The 27,453-nt window shown below is 40.7% G+C and overlaps 1 protein-coding gene across 2 annotated transcripts in view; it reads right to left on the reverse strand.

Moving 5' to 3' along the window:
* The window catches only part of UNC80 (unc-80 subunit of NALCN channel complex), a 237,999-nt gene that overhangs the window by 170,534 nt on the left and 40,012 nt on the right, over nucleotides 1–27,453 (reverse strand). Inside the window, exons 9-19 of one of the 2 annotated variants that reach the window (XM_027122575.1) lie at nucleotides 27,175–27,309; nucleotides 24,545–24,761; nucleotides 23,444–23,584; nucleotides 22,210–22,478; nucleotides 20,515–20,874; nucleotides 15,202–15,348; nucleotides 10,727–10,874; nucleotides 8,227–8,375; nucleotides 5,679–5,845; nucleotides 4,826–4,924; nucleotides 456–670 (exon numbers count right to left, since the gene is read on the reverse strand). In XM_027122575.1, coding sequence (XP_026978376.1) covers nucleotides 456–670; nucleotides 4,826–4,924; nucleotides 5,679–5,845; nucleotides 8,227–8,375; nucleotides 10,727–10,874; nucleotides 15,202–15,348; nucleotides 20,515–20,874; nucleotides 22,210–22,478; nucleotides 23,444–23,584; nucleotides 24,545–24,761; nucleotides 27,175–27,309 — 2,047 coding nt within the window. The remainder of the gene's footprint in view (nucleotides 1–455; nucleotides 671–4,825; nucleotides 4,925–5,678; nucleotides 5,846–8,226; nucleotides 8,376–10,726; nucleotides 10,875–15,201; nucleotides 15,349–20,514; nucleotides 20,875–22,209; nucleotides 22,479–23,443; nucleotides 23,585–24,544; nucleotides 24,762–27,174; nucleotides 27,310–27,453) is intronic. The other variant, XM_027122582.1, reaches the window with a different exon arrangement.

The following is a 27,453-nucleotide window of genomic DNA, read 5'->3' on the forward strand; positions in this document are numbered from 1 at the left end:
ACTACTGAAGCCCATGCGCCTAGAGCCCATGCTCCACAACAGGAGAAGCCACCGCAGTGAGAAGCCTGAGCACTGCAACGAAGACCCAATGCAACCAAAAAAAAAAATTCGTAGTTTGCAACTCTATTTAGTTGTATGATTATCTGCTTTAGTGATTGTCACCCCTAATAGATTGTAAATTCAGCAAAGTCAGGCATTGTGAAATTCTGCTCACCATTTAATCCCTGAATCCTAGCACAGTGTTTGCACACCATAGAAGCTCATAGGAAAGGTTTGAGAAATATCTGCTGAAAAAAATGAATGAATGAATGAGTAAATGAAGGAGTCAGCCTAGGCTTTGTGACTTGAAAGCTTTCCCTTTCTCGACCTTCCCACAAGTTGCTCTGTTTTGATTGTGAGTTGGTTTGAGGACATGGCAGGGAATAAGAGAATCCGTAAGATAAATACAGACATACTTTTACCTATGGGGAGTTTAAGCTTCTTTCGGAGAGAAATTCTACGTGACCGAGAGCGGGTGCGCCGGTCAGAGGTGGTCCCCGAGTGAGCAGTGGTGCATTCTGAAGTGTCCTGCTCAGACTGGCTGCTGGTGTCACTCGCCGCACTCTGGGATTTGAACATCTTGCGCCAGAAATCTTTCCGCCCCATGTTGCCCCCTTGCATTTGTTCATCGCTGAAAGCAAGCAGAGAAGAGGGTTAAAAGTCTGAACACATGTGAAATTCTCTTACATTTCTTTCAACCTCCTGCCAATGACACTGTGGCAAATCGTGCAGGATGATCTTTGATGGGCTGGGATTTAGGAAGAGGCAGAGTGGGAGTGGAAGGAAGGAGATCAAGCTTGACTCTCTGAGCTCTTCTTGATAATAGCCATGTCTCAGCTGTCAAGTTGAGGAAATCATTTTTTTCAGCCATGATATAAGACTAAATATTACTGCAGGTAATCGTCTGCGAGTGTGAGTCATAAAAGCTGAAGCACTTACAGTGTCAGCAAATATTTAACTTTTTATATTTTTAAGTTCCCTGGGGGTGTGCAGTACCGTATCTTATTCCCCATCCCTACCCCAGGACAGTATAATTCTTGGCCCTAAATAAACTCACAAAAATACTTGAACGAATGAATAAGTAAAATGCAATCAGCACACCCAGGGGATGCATCATCCCACAATTTTTCAGCAAGTAATTTTCATAGTGCCTGCTTATTTAGCTTTCTTAAGTCAAAGAAACTTAAGGTTTAAAAGTAAAAAAGGGCTTCCCTGGTGGCGCAGTGGTTGGGAGTCCGCCTGCTGATGCAGGGGACATGGGTTCGTGCCCCGGTCCGGGAAGATCCCACATACCGCAGAGCAGCTGGGCCCGTGAACCATGGACACTGAGCCTGAGCGTCCGGAGCCTGTGCTCCGCAACGGGAGAGGCCACGACAGTGAGAGGCCCGCGTACCGCAAAAAAAAAAAAAAAAAAAAAAGTAAAACAAAAAATTAGCCTGACTCAATAAGACAAATGGGAACATCTCCAAAGGGATTTTTCACTAGGGCATTCCACAAGAGGAAAAAGACAAGTGGCCAATGGTATGCAGAGTTTAATCTCACTAGGAATTTAAAAAAAAGGCCAGTTGAAATGAGATCCCTATTTTCACTCATTAAATAGGCAAAGATTAAGGTGGGGTGGGCTGGGAGGGGAAGAAAGCAATGATACTATCATACTGCCATGATGAGAGAATGAGTCAACTTTTCTAGAGAGTAATTTTGTAAGATGTTATCCAAAGGCTATGTCTACACCCATGACAAAGAATTTCAATTTCCAGGAAGTTATCCCAAGGAAATGATGGGACAATATACTAAGATGTAGATACTAAGTATCTACTTAGTATCTAAGATGTAGATACTAAGAAGGTCAAATGCTCACTGAGGCTTCTGGGTCAATGTTAAAAATTGGAAATAATCTAAATGTTTACCTCTAGGGAAACAGCTGAATCAATTATGCGACTTCCATATGATGGCATCCTCTGTAGTCATTAAAATCCTATTTTCAGAAGACTAGTGATATGGGGAATGTTGATGATATATTGCAAAGTTAAAAGGCACTGATAAAATGGATTAAGCAGGATATCACCAGGTTAATAAAAAAAGTACACGTGTATGTGTCTTTGTGTAAGCTCATGTGTACACATGCTCAAACACGTACCCAACATAATACACCAAAAGTTTACTGTGGTTATTTCTAATTGAAGGTATTTAAACATTTTTTTTCTCTATGCTTTTCTGTGTTTTCCACATTTGGCAACTTGAAGAACACGTATTATTATACTTTAGTAATTTGGAAAGAAAAGGTTATGGAGAATACTCTAGTAACATGTGATGAAATTTTTTGGGGGGGGGCGTTTGGGTAATAGTCTGTTTATAAGCTTTGGGGTTAAATCTGGGATCTACCTAAAATCTGACAGTACTGTGTGAAGCAGTCATTTTCTTGGGATATTTACACGGGGATGCAGATTTTTTATCTCAAAATCTCATTAGAGTACTAAATACCTTTAATTATTATTTTAATTCAGGACATTCTGTTTATCAAATACGCTGTGAATTTAAATCAGTGTTTTAGAATTTGACTTCCTTGTTATTTTTATCAAACAATCACAGTGTTTGAAGCATTTCTTACCTTTGGGAAATGTGCAACACAGTGATGAGTACATGACTACGTGGCCTGAGTGGGGAAATATCCAGGGAGACTATAATTGATCAGCTTTACAATAAAATGCCGCATCAGCGCTGTCCAATGCGTGTGTATCAATCATGAGTTTCAGAGATGTGGGCATATAAAACTGCTTTTAATATTACTCAGTTAACGTGATTTTTATTTAAAAGGGAAAAAGGAGAAGCAAAGCGTATGAGGGGCGTAGGGGGAAGAGAAAGTTCTCTGTCTTCTGGCAGAGAGGCCATAATCACCCACCCACCTTTCTCCAGTGCTAAACAGAGGACATGTGCTGTGCTCATCTCCTGGGCCCACTTGGACCAGGGAAAAGTCCCATGTTTGACATTCTATGACATCCCTCCAAGTGGAAATTTTTATGTAGAGGCATATTAATACATGTATCTTCATTCAAGGGAAAGAACAGACCTGTGCTAAATGCTGAGAAATCAGGTGGTGTTTACAGAACACTACAGAGAAAGAATCTTTTGCAATCTAGAAAACTAAATCACCTAGCAAGGTAGACAGTTTTATGTTTAAATCTAGTTTACCTATTAAATCATTCTTATTATTCAGATTAGCTTAACAGTTATTAGTGTTATTTTGGGAAAAGTCCTCTCTCCTTTTTTGGACAGATTCTGTATGTAAGGACTTTTAACTAGTCTTGTGGTTGGCTATTCAGCTACAGACAGACCCTTGCCTTTCACATTAATTTTTTTTCCCTTAGAGCTTATGTTTGGATTTTTGCTATGTCCTTAAAGATGTCCTGAAAGGAAAAACTAAACCTCAGTTTTGAGAATGGAAATTAAAGGAGACAAAGGCTACATGGTAATTTGGCAAGTCTATTGTTTCATTGACTGTCATTCATTCATTCTTAAAATTAAGTGCCAAAAAAAAAAAAAAAAAAAAAATTAAGTGCCTACGATGGGCCAAGTCCCGTCTAGGCATCGGGTCTGTAATGGTAAGTAAAAACTCATGAGGTCCCTGCACCCACGGGGTTGATTTACCTTCTCCTTACTTTTCTCCACCCATTTTAGGGGCAGTTTCTAAGAGTTTGAAGGCCTACAAAAACTGCAGGCTTTTTGTTCCTTAAAGGTTTTGTTTGTTTGTTGTGGATTACCAAGGTCCTATTTCATGACGGTGATTTCCTTGACTATAGAGAGGGCATATTATAAAATCTGGATTATCCTGCAGAATTTCTGGAAGGATAATCATTTAATACTAAATCAGGGTTTAGGGAAGTAGAATGGTATACCTAAAATGATGGTATTTTAAATATTGATCACACCACTTGTGGGTAAATAGGTCTCAAAAGAAGAATGAATACAGGTGAGCCTTGCACAGAACTAGACTGTATATTTGGTGTCTACAGTAATCCTCACATTTTCTGAGGGCACTATTTTCATGATGCTTTTGATTTTGTTATTATGAAAAGTAGAGGGCTTCCCTGGTGGCGCAGTGGTTGAGAGTCCGCCTGCCAATGCAGGGGATGCGGGTTCGTGCCCTGGTCCGGGAAGATCCCACATGCCGCGGAGCGGCTGGGCCCGTGAGCCACGGCCGCTAAGCCTGCGCGTCTGGAGCCTGTGCTCCGCAGCAGGAGAGGCCACAGCAGTGAGAGGCCCGCGTACCGCAACAAAAAAAAAAAAAAGAAAAGAAAAGTAGAGATAAACTGACATCAGAGGGCATTGGAAAGGATCTCAGGAGAGAACCAAGGTGAAAAGGAGAAGAGTCGATGTTTCAGCTAACGCTGGACAGGGGAGTAGATTTTCTTACTTATTTTTGGAAAAGCTTCATTGATGACATTGACAGTCGTTAAGTGATTTTAAGCAAGAAAGTGGATGCCATCCCCAGCCCACCTGATACACATGCTATTTTTCAAGATTAATCTGTAGGATTGTGCATGAAAGGCAGAGGTGGGGTAGAGACTGGCAATGGGAAAGGCAGTGAGGGAGGCTTCCTGGAAGCACGAGGTTGGTTATTTGTGATTTGGGCCCGTAGAGATTAGTGGCTTTGGGAGTGAAAAATAAAGGGCAGAAGGAGAAGTTCAACAGAAATGAAAAACAAACAAACAGCAACTTGGAAAACAGAATTTCTTCCAGTGGGAAGTGCTCAATCCACTCCATGGGAGACAAAACCAACGCTACTTACTGCTCTGGAGTCTGTGAGGGGCGACCGGACATGAAGCTGCGACATTCCTCAGGTGCAGAGGTCACCTGGCCTTTATCCACAATGCTTCCTGCCTCTGACCTGTGCAAGTGGTACATTCCACCAATCACAACATAGCAGGACACCACCTCCCAATACTTCACATACTTCATAAAGCAAAACACTTTGTTATAGACAACTTAAATGCCCTGCAAACCCTATACCATCATGAGTCTATGTCGGTATGGAACATATCCTACCATTTGAGTCATGACCTAGCTACCTTATTGCCTAAGGATACCACCATCATTGCAGACAGAGCCATTAACTACTGGCAGGATTTTAAGATTAGGTATTTCTTTTAATCTTTGTAAGTGGCAATTCTTATATAATAGGCATACAATAAATTCGTATTTATTAGAAGAAAAAATAATTGGGCATTGCTCAGCAATTTTTCTTTTGACATGTTAAAAATATTAGTTGCTGAACAGGATGACACGGTATCAGTAATTGCTTTTCCTTTCTGGATAAGAATGTAAGTTAGCTATAGAAGGGACCAAAACACAGATAACATTTTACCATGTAATTAAAAGCTATGAAGTGTGGTTCAAGTGTATGAAAGTTTGGGATCAACTGAGCTCTGATTCATACAAAGGCAGCATTTATTTGACAGTAAACTCATTCCTTTTCTAATCTGTTGCTGGGCCACCACCAGTGATATCACTCGTACAAAAAATTATAGTTCCCCCATCCCTGTACTGGAGTGACACACCATGTAGGAACCACACGGACAGTACAAGATTATATTCTACAGACATAGGCAAACCCTCATATTCAGAGAGCTCAAGCTTCCAACCTTTTACCACCTCCAGGCTTAGATTCTGGTTCATTTTCCTCCACCTTTTTCCCTGGTGCCAACTTCTCAGCACTATCAAGCAAAGCACTGAGGGCCACTCTCCTGAAGACATTCCCATGGGCCTCTTTGATAAACTGGACCAGCTGACGGATGTCACAATACAGCCCCTGTTTGGAGGCCAGAAAGAAAGTGCGGGGAAAGATAGCTGTGATTGAATAGTGTCCACAGAAAGAGGGGTAGAAGGTAATTCCTTGGATTTAGATGAGCATTGGAATCATAAGAAGAAAACATATTACTACAGTGAAACCAACGGTATCCTGTCCCTCCATTGTTCCTATGGTAACATTACCAAGAACCTTGCCCATCATCCTTAGTATGAAAAAAGATGGTTACCATGCTTCATATTCAGAAAGTTGGCTGTATCATTAGAAAGACATCAATTTATACTTTTAACCACTGGATTCCCAAGCTTTTAATTTTCTCTCTTAATTGTGACTTCTGAAGAGATGCCTGCAAAAAAAAGGCAATCAGAATTTTGTCTAGACTAGAGATTTCAGTCTCTGTTCAGCTTCTCCAAATTTTCTGCATCACTGTGACAAAATATGCTAAGTCCTCTAGATACTTCCAACAGAGCCTGATATTCAAGGATGATCCATTTTGCTTCACAGATTTAACAAATAATATGTATGTTGTCGCCCATTTGAACATGAGCTTGACTATGGACTTAAGATGATACAGGGCTGTTAAAACCAACATATTAGTGATTCAACTTTTAATGCAGGACTTTTATTTTAAAGATATTAAGCTTTGCATTCAGCATTTCCCCCACTCTCTTCTCTCTTTAAGAAGGTAGTTACTGGGCTTCCCTGGTGGCGCAGTGGTTGAGAGTCCGCCTGCCGATGCAGGGGACACGGGTTCATGCCCCGGTCCGGGAAGATCCCACAAGATCCCACGTGCCGCGGAGCGGCTGGGCCCATGAGCCATGGCCGCTGAGCCTGCGCATCTGGAGCCTGTGCTCCGCAACGGGAGAGGCCATAACAGTGAGAGGCCCGCGTACCACACACACACAAAAAAAAGGTAGTTACTTATATTCTTTGTCTTAGGAAAAGTTCATGACAAAGCAGAACACAGAAGCCTACAAAACACTTATCTTATAACCCTTTTGGGTTTCAAAACCTAAGACCACTGGGACAATTATGCCTATGAGGTTTAGAAAAGCAGAAGGAAGAACTACTAAGGAAAACATAGAATGTCCTTTGGATCCTGTGGGCAGCAAGGCCCTATGCTTTCACTCTGCAATTTGGTGGCTCCTCCATGGAAGGCAAGGCCCCAGAAAGCAAGGGTTCCAAACTCACCAGAGAGCCCATCCCCAAGCAGCAGAGAGTACTACGTGAACTAATAAGCATGACTGATGATTGAAACCCACGGAGCCTCACCAGGCGTTGGGTCCTACCTAAGACTTGGGGATCTTTGCACTACTCTGTGAGGTGGGGAGACCCATGAATGACTGAGGTTCAACTTCCAGCCATTCTGGTGGAATGGGGGTCCAAAGCCAAACTTAAGTTGATTTAAAGAAAATTAAGAAATATAGTATCTCTTCTATACACGAGTTTGTAGGTTAAGACTTATAAGAGCTTGCATATACTATAATCAACTTGTCAAATTACTTCTTGCCATGACCAAACTGAAGGCATGGATGGTACCCAAGTTATTCACAAACTCCAAGAACCTTGCTAGGATGGTTTCAACAATCAGCAAAATTAAATTCCTTTTCATTTGGGGTTTTGTTCTGTTTATCTCAAGTTAAGTGAATACATAGTTTCAGTGGTTTAGAGTAGCTTAAGACCATTTCTTTGATTTAAGTAGATTAGCAGATAGTGTCCATATGTGTAAATGGGCTGATTTCTGCATAGGAGTCATTGTATCTAACAGATCGGTAAGACAGAGAAATGCTTCTTTATCCCTCGGAGAGACCTGAATTCATCTAGTCATATCAGATGTCTCAGTCTTCATCCACATTTTACTATCCCAAACCACAATCTCCTTAGTAGCAATTAAACGCTAACCTTTTATAGCCTGGCTCTCTGTACCTGTGGCTTCAGTGGTTTAATTAACAGTCTTTGTCTTTTTGAAGAGTAGCTAAAAGATTACAGTGTTCGATAAAAGAAGACAAAACCCATTTCAGCAGCATATTTGCATTGATTTTTAAAGTAAGCATGGTTTCAAACAAAAGCTTGGTATAACTTTCTTTAATATTTCATGAGCCAACACGCTGGGCTCTAGCACCTTCTCTCTGAAGGGCTCTTAAGCACCTAGCAACTATCTCAGCAACTACCACAGAACCTCTGAGATGGAAGAGATAATCCGCTTTGCAGGTAGGATAACAAGTAACGGAGGAGAAATGTGTTGCTGAGTTTCTACTGAGAGTTACTGGTGACACTGAGAAAATAGATATTTTAACTTTAAAAGTTTTAGACTTCACTTCTCTTTCTCAAGGCCACGGCACGAGACTGAGAACTCCTGTGGGAAGAAGAGGTGAGCTTCTCACCAGATTCTCAGGGCTGTGCAATTCATGCGTAGTTGAAGCACAGCGTGTGATGAGGGATTTAAACATGGCGCTGACGATGATGCCTTCCACATTTTGGGCTGTGGATTTGTTGTCCACCGTGGTGAAGTTATTTCCAAACCCAGCCTTGTCTGGAATGCAAAGGCACCAATTAAAGGCAGTGCTTCCATTCAGCTACATAGTTTAAAGAAGTAATGAAGTACTTTAGGAGTTACTGAAGGGCTACACAAAATACAGAAACAGAGGACTGAGGATACTCCCGGTTTGATCATCTCTATGAGGACTTAAAGATAAACAACTCATAGTCTCCTTCAGAGTCTTTACTATGACACATTCCACCACTTTGAGAAATGTTTTAATTGATAACTCTTAGCAACAAAAAGAGGATCAACTGTTGACCCTATGAAAGTCTTTTAAACCTAAGTAGTTTTTAAATAGGTGATCATGTAAAAAAATATATGGTTTACTGAATGGTCCCTCAGTGGAGACAGACTTAATTTGATTTGGCTTTTTTGGTGGTGAAGAAGGCTGGCTTCTCACTGGAAACTGTTCAGTCTGTGAGAAGCGGAGTGAGGTTGGGCTGACCAGGGGAGCCGGCAGGGGGAGAAGAGGGGGGACAGGGCCCTGCAGGGGCATTCATGCCCGCACTGGAAACACAAAAGACTGAGTCTGGCCAAGAGCTGCACAAGACTTCTAGCAGCTTCTAGGGAGTCCAGAGACTCCACAGCCACATGAATTGGAAAATCTACCACCTCCCTCGGATCCGCCTCCTTATAACTCATTCACACATGAAACGCCGGTGAACTGAGGCCATCACCCTATGTGGCATTTTAGGCCACTTTTTCACATTTCCATGGACACATTCTGTGGCCTTGCCAGGGTATTCCTCATAGCTTGTGAGCCACCTGTGGACTGTAGGGGCAGGATGTGTGCAGCTCCAAGGCTGGTCAGATAGGGATGTGTGTCTCTGGCTGGCTGATTCATCGTGAGCCGCTTTAACGTCTCAAGAATTCCAGAGGGAATTCATCACTTGAAAGGAACAGACCTTATTACCAACCTCTCACTGTCTGTGTCAATGGGCCGCGGATTCTCTTTCGATTTTACATTACAGAAAGAAATGTTTTAGTCTATTCTTATAGTTTCTATCTCAAATAGGTTAAAAAAGAGAAAAAAAAAGTTTGTAATCAAGAAGTTCTCTTGCAGTACCTCAACTACGACTCTCACTTCATTGATTTATAAATTTGTTATGTACTTGGCTTAAAACAATTTCAATAACATAGATTATTTCAGGGATTCTATAGGGAACAATATTTTCCTTTAATGTGAAAACCAAACAATAAAGCCTGGGGTACAAACAGAAAAACTGTTTCTAAATCCATCACAGATAAAAGGGGGAGTGGCATGAATTGGGGGGTTGGGATTGACATAGACACACTACTATGTATAAAATAGATAACTAATGAGAACCTACTGTCTAGCACAGGGAACTCTACTCAGTGCTCTGTGGTGACCTAACTGGGAAAGAAATCCAAAAAAGAGGGGATATCTGTATACATATAGCTGATTCACTTTGCTGTACAGTGGAAATGAATACAACATTGTAAAGCAACTATACTCCAATAAAAATTAAAAAGAAAAAAAGATTATGAAAGCAGGAAAAATAAATAAATCCATCAAATATAGCTCCATTATAAATTAATCAACCACTATCACACATATACTATATAAAAAATAACAGCCTATACTAAGAAGTTATTTCTTCCCAGACTCTAATTAAAATGTATATTTTACTCAATCAGGCTTCATACATCACCTTCATTTCATTACTGCATTTGCATTCAAGTGGTATTGGAGGTGTTCATGTATTATGGATGCCATTCGTGTTCACTGGTTGTGCCCTGTAATATAGGTCTCTATACTGGAGTTTTCCTAAAGCCATGAAGCTATAGTTTATGAGCCTATCTATAGATCCCTTTGCCCATTCTTTTTAAAATTCAGTATATGTGTATATCAAAATTATGTTACTACTATGTTTACTGTCATGTTTGTTTTTTTTTTTGCTTTCCTATTTTATTTTGTGAAAAAATCACCAAGCACTATGCCTGGCTCATTTCATATTTGTTGAACTAATGAATATAGTTCTTTGTTCCTTGATCCTTGCCTCAGAAGTCATATGACAGAAAGTCACGGGAGAGAGAGGAGTGCCATGAGTAGAGCGTAAGGATAGAGGGGCTACAGATGAGGGTGCCGCAGCTTTTCCAAATTCCCCTCTGCTGAGCTAAGTTGTCCTCAGAAAGCCTCTAAAGTGTGTCAAAGATGATGTACAAGCTTCTCGTGTTCATATTTTATTACACACACGATGCACACGCACACAGGTATCTTTTCCTCTCCATTCTACCCCTGGAAATTTAGGGTGTCTCTGAAATGCTACCTGCTTTACCTCCCAGCGAGTTCTCCTAGAACTCGGTACAGCTTTACTTACTGTCGGTGACCGGCTCCATACAGAATCCTAGCAGAGCATGCAAGAAGTCCACTACGTTATTGAGAGAGTCTTTGTTCACATAGTCCCTCATGGTTTGTCGGAACTGCATCTTATCTAGCTTGTATAACTTAGTGAGGCAGTTCTGGGCCTGCAAGGAAGGAAGAAAAGTGAAGAAGTCACAGGTACCCGCTTAAGCTACAGGGACACCAGTGGTCTGCGACAGAAGCCCTCAAAAGGCAAGCATTTCCATCCATCCCTGCCGGCTGCTGCCCAACAACCCTGCCAGCCCCTCCTGTCTGAGAATGCATTGGGCAGAGACAGGCTGAGCAGTACTAGGTATATGACTTGGAGAAGGGCTGCTCCTCAGGAGAAACCCCAAACTAGGGGCTAGTGCTGTCCCAGAAGGAGCTCAGTATTTTTGCCAAGATCAAGATTTTAAGATCTCAAGGAAAAACTTAAAGTGTAAAATTTAGGTAGGTGATAGGATTGGTCATCAAGGTTTAGAAAACCTCAAAGGGTTTGTGCCATGGGAAGGAGCAGGCCACTCCCATGCTCAGCTGTCTTGAATTCAAGTAGATTTAACGGATGGTGTGACTGGGCTGTAGGAAGTGCTTTGTCCAGAGTCCTCTTATATGGTCAGGAGGGAAGGATCTTTGAAACATGAAAGAGGCATAAAATAAAGGCAAGTCTAGTTTGTTGATTTTTGTGTCTGCTTCTGAATGTGGAAGTTTGGTATTTAAATAGAAGTTGGTCTTCAGGATATGAAAAGCAATTGATCATTCACTAGGCCCTGCTACTCAAAAATATATTTCTTATGATCCAGCAAATAATTTTGCCATCTAGCAAAGGAAAAGGAAGTAATCCCCACCATCAGAACAAATAAAATCACATTCATTGGTTGGAGAAGGCCACAGACAGGATGCGCTAATACTATCTGAGACCCTTAGTGGTCTCCCTAACCCTCTCTTACTACTGAGAGAAAAATCACATTTGTGCAGTGCTTTGCTGTTAAAAATGCATTTCTTGCTTGTAAGTGCATAACGACATTGGACTTTCACACCTTCTCTGTGATTTGAAGAGTTTCCCTATATTACAGCAGAAGAAACTGAGACCCAAAGAAGTCAAGGACTTTGCCCAAGTTGATACACCAAGTTTCACAGCAGAGCCAAAATTAGAAGCCAGGGTCTTACCTCCTCATAGTGGTTATTTCTCCTATGATATAATAGTCACATGAATAGTTTAGATAGTGATTGTTGGGGAAAATGTATCTAGATAACACCTACTTTGAAAAAAGATTTAAGATGACCAATAATAGAGATTAGTTGATATCTTGTGGAGAACAAGATCATCATAAAAAAGAAAGTCCTTAACAATGGAATGAAATCGGAAAATGATAAGAGAGAACTCTGGGTTGAGGGGAAAAAGCTAAAGATCAAATGGGAGGGGACTTCCCTGGTGGCGCAGCGATTAAGAATCCGCTTGCCAATGCAGGGGACACGGGTTCAAGCCCTGGTCTGGGAAGATCCCACATACTGTGGAGCAACTAAGCCCGTGCGCCACAACTACTGAGCCTGCACGCCACAGCTACTGAAGCCCGTGCACCTAGAGTCCGTGCACTGCAACAAGAGAAGCCACTGCGATGAGAAGCCTGCGCACCACAACGAAGAGTAGCCCCTGCTTGCCGCAACTAGAGAAAGCCCACGGGCAGCAACGAAGACCCAATGCAGACAAAAATAAATAAAATAAATTAAAAAAAAATAAAGAAGGGAGGGGTGGCTGGGTGAGGACAACCTTAAAGGAGGATAGAGAAATTTGGACAATCAGACAGAAGCAAGGAAGTTACATCCCTGAGAAAGCAGTCCCTGAGAACTGGGACTTATTGATGGGCCTTAATGGTGGCCCAGAAGAAAATTTAAGTTACATGACCATTTTGACAAATCAAGGCCCAGAGAAAGATTCCTGGAAAACTCGAGAGGAAAAAGGAAGATTATAAAAGGTTGAAAACTGTAATTAGCAATAGGCATCCTGGTGTGACCTTGTTATAGTCTCTCCGTCTGTATCACAAAGTCAGGCGGATTGATTTTTTTTTCTTCCATTTTTCCTTTACTCGGTCATAGAAGATTGGGAAATTAGGTGTTAACCAGAGGTTACTGGTTGCTAGCTGTAAAGCAAGCTTCTTTTCTTATAAAATAAATGATTCTTGCTATAAAATGAAGCCTGTAAAGTACTTCTTGCTTCTCTGTAAAATACACCAAAAAATGCATTGTTTCAAATCTGCTCTTTAGAGGCTATTAGGACGTCTGAATGAGTTCAATCAGAAGTTTAAGCAAGAATCAGAATATCAAACCATAAGCATTTTGATTCTGAATGAATATTTTAAACTTCTCCAAGAGATATAAAGAGTGAATTCCCTTTCAATAATTTGGGACAAGCTAATGATTAAACTATCCCAGGAAACATGCTGGAATTGCTAGGCACTTTGATGAACATCATTGCAGTACTAATCTGTTTATTAAAAAAATAAAATATAGAGGACCTGATCTGGTAGAGGTAAGAAATATCTTTAATATATTAAAAGTAACTTCTGACAATCTAATGCCAGAGAAATCTGGAAATATCTAGCTTCCTGAATTAGACATTCCCAGGGAATATTGCTCAAATTTCTCTCTCGGGGCTTCCCTGGTGGCGCAGTGGTTGAGAGTCCGCCTGCCGATGCAGGGGACACGGGTTCGTGCCCCGGTCCGGGAAGATCCCACATGCCGGGGAGCGGCTGGGCCCGTGAGCCATGGCCGCTGAGCCTGCGCGTCCGGAGCCTGTGCTCCGCAACGGGAGAGGCCACAACAGTGAGAGGCCCGTGTACCGCAAAAAAAAAAAAAAAACTTCCCTCTTGGACAAGGTGTTTACTAAGCATGGACAAGTAAGTATAATCCCTATAGTGAGTACTGAACTGGGCTACTAGAGAAGAGAGGTATTGCCACGTAAATTGACAAAGTTGAGAAGGCAGGTAGAAAACTGGACATCCTGACAGGAAATATTCAGTACTCTTGAGGAAAGAACACATGGTGATTAAGCAGTAACAACAGCCTCTCAAGTGGTTTCTGATCCAACTAGCCCTACCTTCTCCTATTCTAGAAAGACAGGTTCTGATGTCAAAACGAGTTTATACCTCCAACTACAGCACGACACTTCCTTTTATATTTTGATGCTTGATTTCATAGAATTAGTTTTCTGCATGAGGAGTGATGTGGTTTTAGCCTTGAAGGCGTTTATTCATACTGTGATAGAATAAAAATCAAAGATCAAAAATCACATACACATGTGCAGAGATGGGGGCAATGTCAGCTTTCTACTGCCTTATTACTTATTATTTTGATTTCTTAAAATTTGGGGCCTCAAAATCTAGATCTTGGTCAAAGTTTTCAAGTTTCAGAATTTAGAAGTTAATTACTACGAATAAAACTCCCCCATGCAAATAATTAATATAATACAACACAAGCGAATATAAACGAAAGAGAATGATATACAGATGGATAGATAGGTAGATGATAGATTAGGAAAGTAACCCAGCATGCTAAGGCTGTGTGAACGTTTCACGACAAAACCTAATACCAAGGAAAAATGGGCTGGCATTAGACTTTGGCATGATCCTAAAACTCTGCTAAGATATGCCAAAAGGTTTCCTGGTCTCAAATTTGCATCAACCCCTTATTTTTAAGGGAATATTTTCTTATTATTTCAGCTCAAGAGTATGTATGAGGGCAACTGTTGCAGTTTGGACTTGTTGTGGAGGTGGGTTATTGCTCAAGTCTTAAGTGAACAGTAGTCATCAGTGGAGGCAAATGAAAATGAGCTGGAATTACATTTCCATGTTCCATTACAGAATTATGCTTTGCAAGCCTGAGCGCAGAGTTTCAAGTTTCACACAGTTCAAAGAGATATGATCTCAAATATTTAGTAGTCAAGGTTCATTCTCAAACAAAGCAGCCAGAAAATGACTGGCCACTTTTGTAGTCCTATTTTGTCCCAATAAGGGCCATTTTCCATATCTAAGAACAACAGACCAAGTCCTAAACTTTGATCCCTTTTTCTAATATAACGTATGATTCCATAGTGCCCAGGCAGGTGATAAAAAGTTATTTGCCACGGACTATCAGAAGCTTGCTAAATGTATTCATTTTTGCAACGTTCTTTCAAACTCGAATTCACATGTTCCAATTATACACTCTTTTACCAGTTGGGAGTCGGCCTGCCCAGGCAGGAGGCAGAAGTGGTTTTCCCAATTAAACTTTCCTAAGCCTGGGTTTTAGATGTCTTGAGATATCTTGTGGGAATCCTCCCACCTTAAGACAGCATTAATTACCCTTACAAAATACAGTATTCTTCAGGGAACACTGACCCTCATTGTCAAAGGACTCATGCCTAATTTGGAGGGAGGGAAGAAGAAGAGGAAATGGAATCTACTTTAGTTCTCTTACATTCTCCCGGAATACCTGGTGTCTCAGACGATCCCCAGAGAGCCCTCGGTGTCCTTCTCCGCAACCATAGGCACATCCCAGAGACTTCACTATTTTGATGAGCATGGTTAGAGCAAGCCTATGGTTGCTGACAGGCGTACTTTCATCCTAGTACCCATGAACGAAAAAGAAAGAAGATTCGGTTCATTTAGTCACTAGGATTCTTTTGGTGCTAAGACTCTATTTTATTATTAAACCAAGTTTCTATGTTTTGCAGCAAGCCCCTGCAATTTGGGAAACAGAATTGTCAAGGGCTCAACAGGCAAGCTAACTTTTCAAAACTCTAGAACGGACTTACGAGAAAGAAAATGTTTATGCATTTTGAACACCCTCTAGTGCTACAGGATATGAATGCAGACCTCTTTATTAGAAGACATGCTTTCGTATCCTCATTAGACTATCAGAATAACTGTCTAGAGAGAGACAGTGTGGACTATCAGTGATGAAAGCAAGTAGATTTTCCAGAAGGTACCCTCATCAGCAGGCTTCTGTTAATATCACCAAGCAAGGATTATTGCTAAATTTCTGGAACTGATCAAAGTCTGAAACTGTGAAATCACGTGGCAATTTCTGACATTTTCAAAGGACTTTTCTAATTTTATACTTTCGTTATATTGTAATATTCATGCACAAGCAAAGAGAGAATATGTAAAAAAAACTGTAAATATTCAGCATGGTTCTTTGAGGCTAAATCGGATGCCCTCCCGAAGTGAACTGTGAGAAGTGTTATCATCCTCTCTCTTGACTCATTTAATCCTTGCTCTTGGTGAAGAACATAGCTTCCAGAAAAATGAACTTTCTTGAATTGTTTCCAAAGAAGCATAAGGAAACTGTTGCTAAGGAATGATGCAGATCCCAGCGTGGGAGTGCCATTACCTTCAGGAAGCTCCAACATTCCTCAGTCCTTCTAGCTACTTTCTGCTGTCAGCACAGCCACTGCGGACCTGAGAGTCCCGCTCCCGTTCCTTAATTGCGTATGACGGTAGGTAAATGAACTAATCTCTCTGTGCTTTAGTTTTCTCACCTGTGAATCGAGGCTCCTGATAGCTTCCCTTCCTACTTCATCAGCTTACTGTGCCAAACAAATGAAATAATGAATAAGAATTGCTCTGTAAATTGCGAAGGCCTTTTCCATCTTCATATGCTCAGGTTGATACATAAACTTTGGGGCCATCCACATAGAAAGTATACTCAAAAGCAGGGAGGGTGTGAAAGGGATGGGGGTTATCTAGACATCATGTGCTGTTCATTATGTGATGGGGTAGGCTCTCCGCTCCCCTAATGTTATATAATTGGTCCTTTTTTTTTCTAACCAAATGCTCATGTAGTGGATGTGGTGCTGGACTCCAGAGATGCCCCCTTCAGAACTGAACATTCATTCTCTGAGCCGCTGGGAGTATTGATGGATGATAGCTCTCAGGTGAGTCCCTCTCCAGGCATTGCCCTTAGCTAAAGAGACCTGCCTTGATCCAGGTTATGCTCTCCTCCTGGAAGCAGTCTGCCTCCAATGGCTGGTCAAAAGCATAAAGAGTGTGTGTGGGGAGGTGTGTGGAATAAAGCGGGCTCCCTTACTTCACCCGGGGATTACCTTGAAGAGCCATCCCATCTCTGGAGCTCCCTGTGTGATGGGCTGAAGTCTCTGTTACAACTACACTGCAATTCAACTTCTCTCTCTGCCCCATCCTGCTTCTTTTACACCCCACAGACGTTGATCCTGAGCAGACACCCCAGGAAACCTCCTGTGTGCATATCTCCTTGTCTGAGTCTGTTTCTTGTGAACTCTACAGCTCAGATGCTTGTAAATGGAAGACTCAAACGTACACACACACAGATACATACATTTATTTATTTATACATGCGTACATACATACATACCAAATTCAGAAATGTTTTAAATTCAAATCTTAGCTCCATAACCTTGGGCAAGCTACTTAACCACTCTGTGCCCTACAAAATAAGAATCATAAAAATATGTATTTCACAGTTTGTGAGGTAAAACATGGAAGGCATGTAATAATAGCAAAACCAGTGTTAATTATTATTTCTAGGTGTGGGGCACCGCTATCTACTGGGGGCAACATTGCGCAAATTAGAAAAGGCACTCCTCTCGGTGGATGAACTAGAAAAAGGTGAATCCTCTCGGTAGATGCAGCCCTTGGGTGAACAGCTTGGTGAGCAGAGCTCAGACTGGATTTCAGTCCTGTCTGGACTCCTTAGGCGAGAGCCCTTGTGGAGTACACAGCCTGCACAGCCAAAGGTCACCCTGGGTAAGGGTTGATTTGGAAGATTGACTTACATACATTTAAAAACTATTGATATCATATGTTCCTTTAAAGCAAATTCCTAGCTCCAAAAGCTTTTTGTAAATATCTATTTGTATTTCTTTGGACCTTCAGATGTCCTTGCGATTTTGGCTCCTCTAGCAGAAGACATTCAGAAAGTTGTATCCAGCTACAGGCAGAAATCAGGACAGACATTAAATAACATTTCAAGCTCTCAGTACCAGTTAGTGGCAAATATAGAAATAGAAATTAGATCTTCCTTTCTGAATTCATCAATTCCCGCATGCTCCTGGCATTACTAGGTTGCAAAATTAGATAAACCTCCTGATTCCACTGAAAATAACAGATGGGATAGAGGCAGAACAGACCTGTGTGACTCCCAAGTACAACGCATCTGACCTACGGTCAGGTATGATTTTATAAATTCTCTGTATTACAAAGAATATTATTCTGTAGAACTGACTAAAAAACATTTGTATCTTTGGTGGCTGTTTTGGAGAACACATTATCTGACTCTGTAAAATCCCATCCTGATTTGGTTAAAGTAGCATTTATATTATCAAGTAGCATTTATATTATAAAGTAGCATTTATATTATCAAGTTTCTAGTATGACAGCTAGATTTTAAATAGGTAAGAGACTTGTAGTTCTTTAATATGAAAGTAGATGAAAACACTACTTTGGGGACTTCCCTGGTAGCGCCGTGGATAAGACTCCGTACTCCCAATGAAGGGGGCTTGGGTTCGATCCCTGGTTGGGGAACTAGATTCCACATGCATGCCACAACTAAGAGTTTGTATGCCACAACTAAGGAGTCCACGTGCCGCAACTAAGGAGCCCGGGAGCTGCAACTAAGGAGTATGCTTGCCACAACTAAGACCTGGTGCAACCAAATAAATATTAAAAAAAACAAAACCAAAAGAAATCCCCACTACTTGGGTGAAATTTTTGAACTAAAAACAAAAACAAAACAGAAACAAAATTCTAATAATGAACTTCAGAGATCCTCATAAACATAACAAAGTCCTCATCAATTTAGGGAATATCTAAGCTTTACTGATAAGAGCTTATCAAAATTTCACAACTTTAATTTTTTTCTATTTTCCCCTGAATATTATGACATAATAACATAGCACTATTCTCTCTTTGAGTGGCCACCTAAATTGACAGGTAAAAAAATTGAAAATTTAAGAATCTCACTGTTTGCTGTGTTTATAAATTTGGTCCTTATAACTTGTATTTGTTTGCTAATTCCTACATAACTGTTGATTGAATAATTCCTTAGATCTTAGCATTCAATATCAAATCCCTTGTGATCTATATCATCATTTAGATAATTTTCATCTACAGTGAGATCTGAGGATCCTTGGATTGTCTTCAGTGATGTTTGGGAAAGTAAGAAGTTGGGGACCTTAAGTACCAGAAGATTCTATTAGAATTGGAAAACATATACATGATTGAAGCAGGAGAAGAAATCCTAAAGAAAAGCTTAGGTTCAGGAACCTAAGAATATTGGGGCAGAAATAATTAGATCAGAGTCCACAAATATTGGGAAAAATAAGAGTAGACAATCAGGGAAGAAACAGAGATGATTAAATGCACATTAAACATGCATCGGGTAGGACTGGAAAGAGATGGAGAAAAAAATATAAAAGAGGAAAGAGCACTGAAACACTTACTCAAATGTAAAAACCTGATAGCCTACAAGAAAATAACAATTTATATTCTAGATAATATGTTGGTGGTAGAACTCTGTACAGTGAAATCTTGTACTTCTAAACACTTGGCCTGATGTGTAGATTGTCACCTGTTAGAGATTCAAATCTCTTGTTGATTTCAATTCCTTAATAGCATTTTCCAACTAAAACCCCAAATTGAAATCAGCATAAATTATATGGGTTTAAGCTGTAGTAGTTCTTATTTAAAATTCAAATTAAAAGAGAAAACTAATTAATGACTTTAAGCACTGAGATCATAAATCAGGTGTTGTCAAGTCAAAGGGAATTAAATTCAGGAACAATCAGTAATAAGAAAGCTAAAGACAGCTGGAAGTGACACACTGATACATAAGAGAACCAAGGCTAGTCTTCCAAACCAACACCAGCAAAGCAACTAACTAAACAAAAATTTTCCCTTTCTTTCCCTTTACCTGTGATTGAAGCAGGCTACCTAAAAATGTGTTCCTTAAATCAAGAGAAAGAACTTTATTTAACTTTTTTCAGGAAAATTATACTGCTTATGATGGACTAAATGTTTGCATCTCCCCCAAATTCATATGTTGAAGCCCTAACCCCCCAGGGTGATGGCATTTGGAGATGTAGCCTTTGGGAAGTAAATTTTAGGGTTAAATGAGGTCATGAGAGTGGAGTCCTGGTACAATAGGATTAGTGCCCTTATAAGAAGAGACACTGGAGAGCTTGCTCTCTCTTTCTCTGCGTGCACATAGAAAAAAGATGTCATGGGAGCACATAGCAAAATGGCAGCCACCTACAAGCCAAGAGAAGATGCTTCAGAATGAAATCTACCTTGCTGGCACCTTGATCTTGGACTTCTCAGCGTCCAGAACTGTGAGAAATAAATTTCTGTAGTTTAAGTCACCCAATCTATTGCATTTTGTTTTGACCGCCTAAGAAGACTAGAATGCCACTCCATTAGGTCAGACCCTGAAAGTTTTGAGAGAGGGACTGTTGTTGGCAGACTGAGAATTATGGCAATGTAGTGTATCTGAGATATTCTCTTGCAGAATTAACATGACCAGGGAATTCGTTCTAACACTGCTTGGATGGCAATGGCTTTTGAATGTAGGATACAATTTCACGTAACTGTTTTTACTAATACCTGCCGAGAACCTAATGAAGAGATTTCTAGACTCACCACTTTCATGCTCCAGTGACTAGCTGCTATTCTGAGTCAATAAATTGCTGGCAAGAAAGAATTGGAAAGAAATCAGGAACAACATTTCAAGAGGACACAAAATGTGGTCCAGTCATACCTTCTCTTGGTTCTTATCATTCTTCTCATGGGGGCCTCCTCCACCTCCACCTCCGTCACCTCCTCCACCTCCTCCATTACCACCTCTTCCTTCTTCTCCTCCTCCATCTCCAGCTCCACTAACTGAAGGGCCCCCAAATCCAGAGGTGGAACTTCCAGATACTCCTTTGAACTGGAACGTTCCCTCACTTGGTCTTTTTTCCACAGTCACATTCTCCTTGTTTTCACTCTTCTTTCTGTTCTTTTCTACACAGGGCACCACACCAAGTTGAAGCAAGCATTCCACGATGTTCAGTGCCACATCGCAGATGCGAGAACTGATGTCATGGTTAAGGACAAGATAAACAGCCTTCAGAACCACCTGGGGGAAGACAAAAGTAAACTGAGAGTGATTAAGTTACTTGAATTACCTCTTCCTAAATAGATTTGGTTATTCCATTTAATACATTTCCTTTAGGCTGTTCTATGCACTTAAGCATAAATAATTCAGGTAATTTTCAGATGATCTTATTAAGCTGCATTGGGACCTTGTGTATGTGCTTAATATAGAGTACAAATCACCCAAGGAATTAAAAATGTATAAGTGTGTTATATCACTTAAGGACTCTAAGACTTGCCATAATATAGACAGTTAATGGAGATAGCAAAACATAATGAATTAATGGGAGAGTAATTATTTGCCCAAATGGAAACTTGTTCAACTGATTTTTAAAATCAAAGTGTTTTAATTCCCTGCCAATAATGCTTTCTACCAATAATGGGTGAAGGGAAATGGTTTCCTTATGCACATAATAGAGGAACATTTGCACATTCGCAATTGTATCATTATCTACATTCAATTTTAAAAGCAAAATATTTGCATGTTTAAATTATGTCCTTATATTGATTTTAAAATTTTAAATTATTTGCTGACACAGGTTCCCTAATGTGAAATTAAAAAATTGTGTGACATATATTTGTAAAATATAACAACCCTTTCATTTGCTAATAACCATAATTAAGACAGGCATTCTTGAGAATGCAGGTTTAAATGTTTTAATGGACTTCTGTTCATTTTCTCCTGCTATATGGGTGGTTTATAGTCATGCTGCTTATATAACAAAAGGAAACAAACTGAGAATTTTTTATTTCCATTCTAGGAAAGAAGGACTTGGCGTGCACGTGCATGCATGCGCGTGCGTGCACGCACACACACATTTACTGCGTGTATTCAGGATTCATTAATGTTTTTCGATTATAAAATTATTCTGAGATCAGATCAAATCTAATGTAATGCTTAAGAAAAAAAGAAAAGAAAAGGTGCATCTAAGATGGGTGATACACTTGTGAAACTCTCTTAAAAAGGGTAGCTTTTTCAGGGACTTCCCTTGTGGCACAGTGGTTAAGACTCCACACTCCCAATGCAGGGGGCCGGTGTTCGATACTAGTCAGGGAACTAGATCCCACGTGTATGCCAAAACTAAGGAGGCCATGTGCCTCAACTAAGGAGCTGGCGAGCCGCAACTAAGGAGCCTGCCTGCCACAACTAAGACCCAGCACAACCAAATAAATAAATATTTTTTTTAAAGGGTAGATTTTTCGTTTAAAGGCTCAACATTTCTAAGAATTTATATGCACATTTTATTCAACATTGTCAAAACTGGGCCAAAGATTCAATATCTTTCAAGCTTCAGTAAGAAAAATTCTTGCTCCTTACAGAAAGATCAAGCATGCCATTCTTGTGGACAAAGTTATTGGTCCCATCAATATGTTCTGTGTCTTCCAAGTAGCTGTAGTTTATGCAGGAGTCTGTGAGGCTTCGAGGCAGGTTTGCACATGCCAGGGGTTCATGTGGCATCTCAGGTATAGGCACCTGGTTGCAGAGCTTCCTCATATGCTCACTGAAAAAGTCTGCATAGCCTACGTTAAATGATGCCAATGTGGTATTGAAGGTTGCAACTGTGATAGTGGAGATCTGGGATCGCACTAAAAAAAGGAAAGCAATGTCTTAGTTTTCCCCATATTAACCTACAACATCATGTTAGACAGTTATACTACTATTTAAATCATGACCACGATCACAGCATTAGCAGATATTTGACTAATAGTCTCAAAGCTATTCTCAACTCCCATGATGTTAAGTCATGTAATATCTGATAAACAATGAAGGCTATAGAAAATGTGAATTCTTAACTGGCTTCCTTGAGACCCAGGCTAGAATTTTTTGTCTAACAGGTGCATTTTACTCACTGTTAGATGACAGACCCTATTGGTATAGTTAAACTAGTTTGGTTGAAGTATTCCCCACAAGTAAATAGCTGTTAAAATATTTGGTTTTATCTAGTATATTTAGGTAACAGCAAACAAGAAATATTCTTTTTCACCTTTGCTTAAGAATAATGGAACATAAATTTGTGGTGGTAACTAAGAGATGTCATCAAATACTTGAAGTACAGCCCAGGGAAAAGAGGGACTAAATTTATGCTCATAGGTTAAGAGCACAGAATAAGAAACCCCCATCTTGGATCCCATCCAGAGACACACATTTGCTCCACAGAAAGCACAAAATAGCGGCTGTCTGGAAAGGGAATAGGTGGTCTTGGAAGGCAGGGACTTTCCTCCCACAGAAAGTGGACAAGCCCTTCAGAGGGACATCACAGATGCCCTCAAGTTTCTCCAAGCTCTGTAGGTCTATGCTCTTTTGAAAACAACCATGAATGGCTTGCCCTTGCTTTCCCTGAGAGGCATGGTGTTCATAGTGTGCTATCCAATAGCTCTTGCTACTGAGGAAATTTTAAGAATGGCTCACAAGTAAATTATCAAGCAATATAATACACGAATGCAATTTTTCAAAAAAGCACACGGAGCCAGATTACAATGAAAATGGAACATGGAATAAAAACAGGAAACGGAACCTGGACGCCCACCTGCAGCGGCCGCCTCCAACCCACCTTCCTTGACAGTGTTTTCCCCATGGCTGTTGGAGTGGTCCGGCAGGTCGCTCACCAGTGTGTGATGAGAGTGGGAGTGCCTGCCGCTCAGGCTCTCCATCTCAGTGGCCGCGTCCGAGCTGCCCCGCCGGGTAAATTTCCCTGAGATGGACAAGAGCACCACAAGAGGGTTTGAAAATCTGAAAGATTCTCTGCCAAGATTCTGTCTGTCCAAAGGACAGCAGTGATAGTGAGGGGATATTAGGCAGTATGTGAGGCACAGCCGACTAGCCTGCCTTGGGAACATTCAGGGTCGAGATGATTGATGACGCTGCCTGTGATAAGGTCAGCCCCAATCTAAGCCAAATGTCAGAAACCATCTGTTCGGCCCCCGCTAGCTGTCAGCTCTTGCTTTTAAGCTGGGCTTCGTAATATGACATCCAGAAAGATAAAAAAAAAAAAAGCTCCTTTTTCTTTTCGTTACATCTTCCTATTTTAATATCTGAGTTAAAGGGAAGTCTGTCTTTGGATTCACAATGAAAGTTAATGCACAGAACCCTCTAAGGCCATGTGTCCACATCAAGAATGATCTAATATAGAAAACTTGCGGTTGCCAAGGTGGAGGGGGTGGAGGAGGGGAGAGAAGGAATGGGAATTGGGGATGAGCAGAGGCAAACTATTATATATAGGATGGATAAAGAACATCCTACTGTACAGCACAGGAAACTACAGTCAATATCCTGTGACAAATCGTAATGGAAAAGAATATGAAAAAGAATATCTATATATCTATATATATCTGAGTCACTTTGCTGTACAGAAGAAACACAATATTGTATATCAACTACACTTCAATAAAATAAAATCATTGAACTATAGAATGATCTAAGAAATAGGGCTATGACCTGTCTAATTAAACAGGATTGCTGCATAATTCAATTATCTGCATTTCTTTGGCTATGAAGACACAGCATTATTTTGGTCCTGGGGAGCCTGTATTTGGGCCCAAATTCCTTGACTAAACTGTTCAAGAAAGATCCACATTTCCCTAGGAGCCCTAGATCCAGATTTCTAAACAGGTCACTGAAGCTCTGCCCTACTTTGGAAGGTCTTTGTGGTCACCTAAAATGGTGGTTTGCCAGCCTCCTTTTTCCATGCCTCGCCTGTCTTCTCCAAGCCCGGAGAAACTTCCGAAGGAGAATGCGCTGCAGGTGGGGGACACATCCAGGTGGTCCTCGTGCAGCAGGAATGGCACTCCCATTCTCCGAGGCCGCCTCTTCCCCGCGTGGTGGAATGGGATGGAACCTTTTCTCTCTCTGTCTTCTTTGCGGCTCTTGAACTACAGAAATGAGATATGAAGGGTCAGGCACAGGGCAAAGGCAAGGTTACAGTTTGCTTCCCAAAGGGCTCCATGACCTGGGGTAAAATACAGGAAAAGGAGACCTGGAAAGCCACTGAATGTCATCCAATAGAGATGGAAGAAATTTCTACAATGTGTCAAAAGAGTGAAAGAAACTAAGGAAAAGATAATGTATTTCCTGGGTTTTTTTTTCTTTTGCTGGGTTGGGTTTGAGGAGTGCTTCTCAAAGTGTAGTTCCTAGACCAGCAGCATCAGTGCCTGGGAAACTGTCAGAAATGCAGATTTTCAGGTTCAACCCCAGACATACCGGATCAGAGACCAAAAAGGGGAAACCAGCAATGTGTTTTCATAAGCCCTGTAGGTGATTCTGATGCTTGGTAAAACTTGAGAAGCCCTGGATTAGAGTATAGGATCCCTGAGTCATCACTTGGATCAGCCAGTCTTTTTCTGTTCCATTTCTCCAGACTGAGATACATTGTTTCAACCAAACAACTTCATATGTGTGCCTCTGCCCATAAGGAGAGGCAACTCTATTACTCCTACCAGTCAAATAAGTTCAAGGTCCAGTATAACTAAGAGTTTAGAATTGCTTGGAAATCTTTTAAAATATATCGACGTCTGGGCCTAACCTTCAGCAATTGTGACTTAACAGGTGTGGGGTCAGACCTGGGCACTTGAATTTTTTTAAGTTCTGCAGATTCTTATGTGCAGCCAGTACAGAAAACCTCTTTTGCCCCCACTGATTGACATTTTTAGAAAAACTACAGCCATTGCTTATTACTACATCATCAATGAAGGCAGAGCACTGCTTGTGTGGCAACACTCTGAGTTCATAGATAGGTTGTTAATTCTGTGTTATTCATTGACATAAACCAGTCATTTTGCAAAAGAGAAAAATAAGCCATCACACATATATTATTCTACATGTATTATTTTCTATTTGATTAGCTCCATTCACTTATAAAATAGAGAGGTGAAGTGTGGATTCATAAGAGCATGAATTACTTAGTTAGAAGACCTAGTTTTGAGTTTGGACTCAACCTTTCAAAAACTACATAAAGTTTTTAAGGCTCAGTCTCATTTCATTTCATATTTTTTTTTGAGAATAATAATTAACATTTATTGAGTACTTGCTAAGTGCCAGGCACAATAAAGACTTTACATGCATTATCTCAATCCTCATAACCTTTTGAGGTAAGTATATTATGTACCCATTTATAGATGAAGAAACCAATATCATTTTGCCAGTATCGCATAGGTGGAAAGTGGTAGGGTTGGAATTTGAACCCCAGTCAACTGACTCCCAAGTCAGTTTATTTGCACAAAGACTCCACCTTTAATTTCCCACCTTTATGGTTCTAGCTTCTTATGGATGTTCAATAAATGTTTATTGAATGGAAACCTACACTGTCATTCACAAAGAGAAGTGATGGTCGTAAACCTAGGGGTCAGTTATAAGGATTTACTACTTCATCAACAAAACTTGGTTTGTCCGTTGCCTTTAAAACAGAGATGATTTCCAGAATAAACGTTCCATGATGATCCCAACACTTTAAGAACTGCAGTAAGACCCAGTTTCTTAGGTGTAAATTGTGCAGAATAAAAATCTCATTGGAGGACTTCCCTGGTGGTACAGTGCTTAAGAATCCGCCTGCCAATGCAGGGGACATGGGTTCGAGCCCTGGTCCGGGAAGATCTCACATGCTGCGGAGCAACTAAGCCCGTGCGCCTCAACTACTGAGCCTGCACTCTAGAGCCCGTGAGCCACAACTACTGAGCCTGTGTGCCACAACTACTGAAGCCCGTGCGCCTAGAGCCCGTGCTCCACAACAAGAGAAGCCACCACAATGAGAAGCCTGCTCACTGCAACGAAGAGTAGCCCCCGCTCACCACGACTAGAGAAAGCCCACGTGCAGCAACAAAGACCCAACACAGCCAAAAATAAATAAATAAATAATAAATAAATTTAAAAGAAAACAACAAAACAGACCTTAGGAAAAAAAATCTCATTGGATTAAATGAGAATTATTTATATAAAGTGCTAGGTAAAATGAGAATGAGCCATACAAATGTCAGTTACCATTACTGCTACTACAACCATGTCCACAACCACACGACTAAAAGCACTTTACACACATCATCAGGATTGAACTCTGTAACAACCCCACATGACATGTAGAATGGGAAGTACTCATGCACAAGGAGGGACTTGCCAAGGTCATGCTGCCCAAGGTCATGCTGCCAGCCAGTGCTATAATTGGGAGTGGACCTCCGTTCTGAAGTCCTTCCCCATCCCACCCAACTCTGCAGCATGATCAGAAGCACCTCATGCCCCACTGTGTATTTTTTTTTTTATTACCAAAATGCAAAGAACATAAATGGTTCTACTCACCTTCTTAAAAATGTTCATGCCAAGGTCTGAAGAAAGATCCGGGACTGCAGACCTACGTAGGTTGGTCAATGAAACTCTGGAAAAAGCCTCAGAGCTGAGAGATTTTTCCTCTTCATTACACTTCATGGTGAGATCCTTAGTAGGCAATAAAGGTAGATTAATGATCAAGGACTTAGAGATATATTTCATATTAATTGTAACTTCTGTTTGGAGTTTCAACAGTGAGACTACGAAGTTCCAGATTTAGGAAAGCTAAGAAAATAAGGAGGGGACAGGTAT

The sequence above is a fragment of the Aethalodelphis obliquidens genome, unplaced genomic scaffold (genome assembly GCF_003676395.1).
Source record: "Aethalodelphis obliquidens isolate GAN/ISIS:26980383/991018 unplaced genomic scaffold, ASM367639v1 scaffold2, whole genome shotgun sequence".
In the NCBI taxonomy this organism is placed as follows: domain Eukaryota; kingdom Metazoa; phylum Chordata; class Mammalia; order Artiodactyla; family Delphinidae; genus Aethalodelphis; species Aethalodelphis obliquidens.